The sequence below is a fragment of the Pygoscelis adeliae genome, unplaced genomic scaffold, assembly GCF_000699105.1.
Source record: "Pygoscelis adeliae isolate BGI_AS28 unplaced genomic scaffold, ASM69910v1 Scaffold63, whole genome shotgun sequence".
Lineage (NCBI taxonomy): Eukaryota > Metazoa > Chordata > Aves > Sphenisciformes > Spheniscidae > Pygoscelis > Pygoscelis adeliae.
Genome location: NW_008824414.1, coordinates 739,901 through 743,519, shown reverse-complemented (window position 1 = coordinate 743,519; position 3,619 = coordinate 739,901). Strand labels below are relative to the sequence as shown.

The 3,619-nt window shown below is 64.6% G+C and overlaps 1 protein-coding gene across 1 annotated transcript in view; it reads left to right on the top strand.

Annotated features, from left to right (window-relative positions):
* COL18A1 (collagen, type XVIII, alpha 1) overlaps positions 1–3,619 on the top strand; it is a 79,522-nt gene that overhangs the window by 15,154 nt on the left and 60,749 nt on the right. The window contains exons 9-12 of the mRNA XM_009320836.1: positions 1,814–1,951; positions 2,231–2,407; positions 2,535–2,690; positions 3,033–3,134. Of these exons, the coding sequence (XP_009319111.1) occupies positions 1,814–1,951; positions 2,231–2,407; positions 2,535–2,690; positions 3,033–3,134 (573 nt within the window). The remainder of the gene's footprint in view (positions 1–1,813; positions 1,952–2,230; positions 2,408–2,534; positions 2,691–3,032; positions 3,135–3,619) is intronic.

The following is a 3,619-nucleotide window of genomic DNA, read 5'->3' as shown; positions in this document are numbered from 1 at the left end:
CCACCTCCGACGGGGACAAAAAGGACGTCTTTGCCCTGGCTGTGAGTTTCCGGACCAGGCCTTTGCTCACCCCCAGGGTCGCCTCTCTGGGCGGCTCTCCATTCTCCCCCGCCAGTGCATCTCCCTGCCTCACACGGTGGGCTGGAAACCTGGGTTAGGGACAGGTTTAGGGACAGCCGGGCCGGGTGCTCCGCCTGCGTCTCCCGTGGCCCAGGGCAGCTCCTGAGCCTCGCCCTCCCACGCTCGGCACCCCGTCCCACGGGGACGTCTCGGCACTGAGTGCTGTCTCTGGGTGTTTTGTTTTCTGCAGGCAACCAGGGCGCTGTGGGAGATCCTCCGGCTGCCCAGGCGCCCACGGTGGTTGAAGGTGCATTTCCCTCGCCTCTTTCTGGCTCTGCTCTTCCAAATTTTCTTCAGCACAGAGCAGATGCCAGAGGAGGTCGATACCTTCTGGAGGGGATGCCAGCAGGCAGGCTGCCTTCCCACCAACCCCAACAGGTGCTCCATCCCAGTCCTCCCATCCCTCCCATGGCCCCAGAGCTGGGGCCAGGGCTCCCAGCGTGACCTGGGATTTGCTCTGCACACAGATTTGCAGTGCTGACCGTGAAAGCACTGCTCTGCCATCTTAAGTATGAGGACGTGGTGCTTGAAGTCGAACGTAAGCGTGGCTGGGACACACTCCTCAACGCTGAGACCCACCACTGCGCAATGGGTCTGCTGGCCAGGTGAGAGCCCCCTTCTCCCCACTCCCCCCGCCATTTCTCCCCTGCAGACGGGGCGCCCCACACAATCCCCTTGGTCGTGGGTGAGAGGGACTTGTCACCGAGAGATGGCCCAGCAGACTGGAAAAGCCTGGAGAGATGGGTTGCCCAGGACCAGCCACCTCCCAAAGCGCCAGCGTCCTGTCCCATGGGGCCTGGGCTGACGGCACAGGGGTGCTGTCTGTCGGCGTGCAGCCCCACTCAGGGCAGCCCGCCAGGGCAGGGCGGGATGCACTGAGGGCCAGCGGCAGAGCCTGGGGGACATGAGTCCCCCGTGGGCAGGAAAGGGGTCTCCTCAGAAGGGAAGGCTTTGGGGTAGGTAGGAAGGGTGTGTTTTTCCAGGCTCCTCCCCAAAAGGAGCCTGCTGGTGTTGGGCACTGCCTTTCTCCTGGCGAGGGGTGGTGGGGAAAGACCAGGCCTCTGTGAGTCAGTCCTGGGAGAGGTTTGCCCGCCCTGCTCAGGGTCGATGGTGCCTTCTTCCCCCTGCCAGAGAGATGCACGGTATCTCGAGCAGCTTGTGTCACTCGATCGCACGCTACCTGGTCAAGCTGCTCAGCAGGATTTTGGGAGGTCCCTGCCATGGCGTTCCTTGTCGAGGTGAGCGTGATGGCGAGCGCTGCCTCGCTGAGCTGCCTCCCACCACTCTGCCCTCTCGTAGCCGCAGCTGCGGGGGGAGCCCAGTCGGTGGAGCTGGGGCAGAGGGTGGGCTCCGCTGCATGCCCTTGGCCCCTTGCTGCTGGGGTGACACTTGTCCCCACCTGTTTTTCGTGTCCCTCTTTGTGCCAGCTCTCACTCTTCCATCATGGCTCCTCGAAGGCCGAGGAATCAGAGACTGCGGAGGGCTGGGAGGCACAGCAGAGCGGGCGAGCAACCTGCGCCGTGTGCCCTGTGGCACAGGGCAGGGAGCCCAGGGGCGCTCTGCAGCCGCTGCTGCCTTTGGGCTCGGCTGCCTGGGACAGCGCCCGCGCCCTGTGCTGCTGGTGGGACCCAGCCCAGCGCGGTGCTGAGGTCCTACCGGACGGGCACCCCTGTCACTGCTCTGTGTGTTTCAGCTCCTGGACTGCCCTAACATAGTGGGACGGGGTTACCGCATCCTGAAGCTCTTGTCAAGGTACCTGCGGAGTGAGTGCAGAGTGATGCATCGCCTGGTGCTCAGAGGCCTCATCCTGTTCTGCAAGAGACCCTTGATGGTGAGAAGGGGGCAGCCGCCTGAAGCTGTGCTGGCGGTGTGGGGCTGTGTAAGGGGTGCTGGGTAACACAGTAGCTTGGACTTGGGTGGGCTTCGGGAGCTGTGGCAGCTGCTCCCAGGTCTCCTGCCTCCCCGTTCACCTGGCCGAGTCCGTCGGGGCAGGCCTTTGGCTTTGGGGCAGGCCTTTGGCTTCAGGCAGCAGCGTGGGGTCGAACCGCCGGAGCGGTTTTGGCAGTGCAGTCTTTTATGGCTTCACAACACAGCATTGTGTTCCACACAGGCCGAAAGAATGCAGTTCCTGCTGCCAAGGCTCATAGAGCTACTGCAGGATGCAGACGGGGAGGTGGCCGGGATGACCCTCTCTGTGCTCAGGAAGGTGCTCCTGGCCAAAGACGTCCCACTTACCAGCCGCATCGCTCTGCAGCTGGCTGAGAGGCTCCGGCCACTCTTTGACAACGTAAGGCTTTGTGACCCCCAGCACGGGCACTGGCTGCCGCCAGGAAACCTTGCGCCCTGTGAATTTTCAGACCCGTGCCCAGGTGGGCCTGGAGTAGCCGGTGCTGAGGTCTTGCCCTTTCCACCAGGACGCCAACTATGTGCAGCTGCTCTCCATTCACCTCTTCCGACATGTGATGGAGTTTGTAGAGGAAGTGGGAAAAAAGCCACTGAAGACGCATGTGCACCAGAGCCTGCTCCCGCTGCTCTGCCACTTGCATGATGAGAACCGGCGCGTGGCGGAGGTGAGGACTTCTGACCTGCTGGTGTCCCCATGGCAGGTGGCTCGCCTGCCTCCTGCCCTGGCGCCGCACGGACTGCAGTGCTCCAGCCTCCTCCTGGCCTTGGCTACAGAGCAGCAGCTCTGGGGGACCTCTGTCCTGCTGCTCCGGCAGCACCAGCTGCCCGAGGCGGGGGCTGACCCGCTCCTCTGCCCGGGCACCGAACCCGCCGACGGACGCGTTCCCCAGCTGCTGCATCTTCCTACCAGGGGCCAGGAAAGGCCCTGAGCCTTGCTCAGGTGCAGGGGACGCAGGTCCCTGTGCCCTGGGCAGCGGTGCCATCTCCCAGTCTCTGCTGTTCTGCAGGCCTCTCGGGAAACCCTGCTTCAGGCTACCGAGTTCCTGAAGAAGAGGAAGCTCAGGCAGCTGCTGGAGAGGGAGCAGCCATGGGCGGTCAGTGAGCGCCTGGTAAGGATGGCCTCGAAGCCACAGGCCCAGCCTGGACAAGCCCCCTGCCCCCAATGCCCAGTGTGCAGGGCTGGCAGCTGTGCCCCTGCCCACTGCTGCAGCCCATCGCCGCCAGCCTGCACCCCACACCCCACACACGCTCCCTTCCTTCGGGCACGTGGCCCCGTGGGCTCTTCTCCAGGCTCCTCTCCCTCCCCGAGCCTTGGGGTGCCGACGGAGCCCTGGCCCAGCTGGGCTTTGGCAGCAGGGTGGCACCGCAGCTCGGGGAGCACCCAGCCCTCTGCTCCCTCCAAACCACGGCACCAGCCGGCTGCTGGCTGGGCGTCGTGGGTGTCCTGGCAGGGAAGGCCAGTCCTGGGTGCAGGGGGAGAGTCTGCACCCACCCTTCCCTCCATCCCCTTGCGCTCTCTCCAGCTGGCAGAGCGCAGCAGCAGAGCAGACGAGTACCTGCGCCAGACCCTGCCGTACTTGCAGAGCCCACCGCA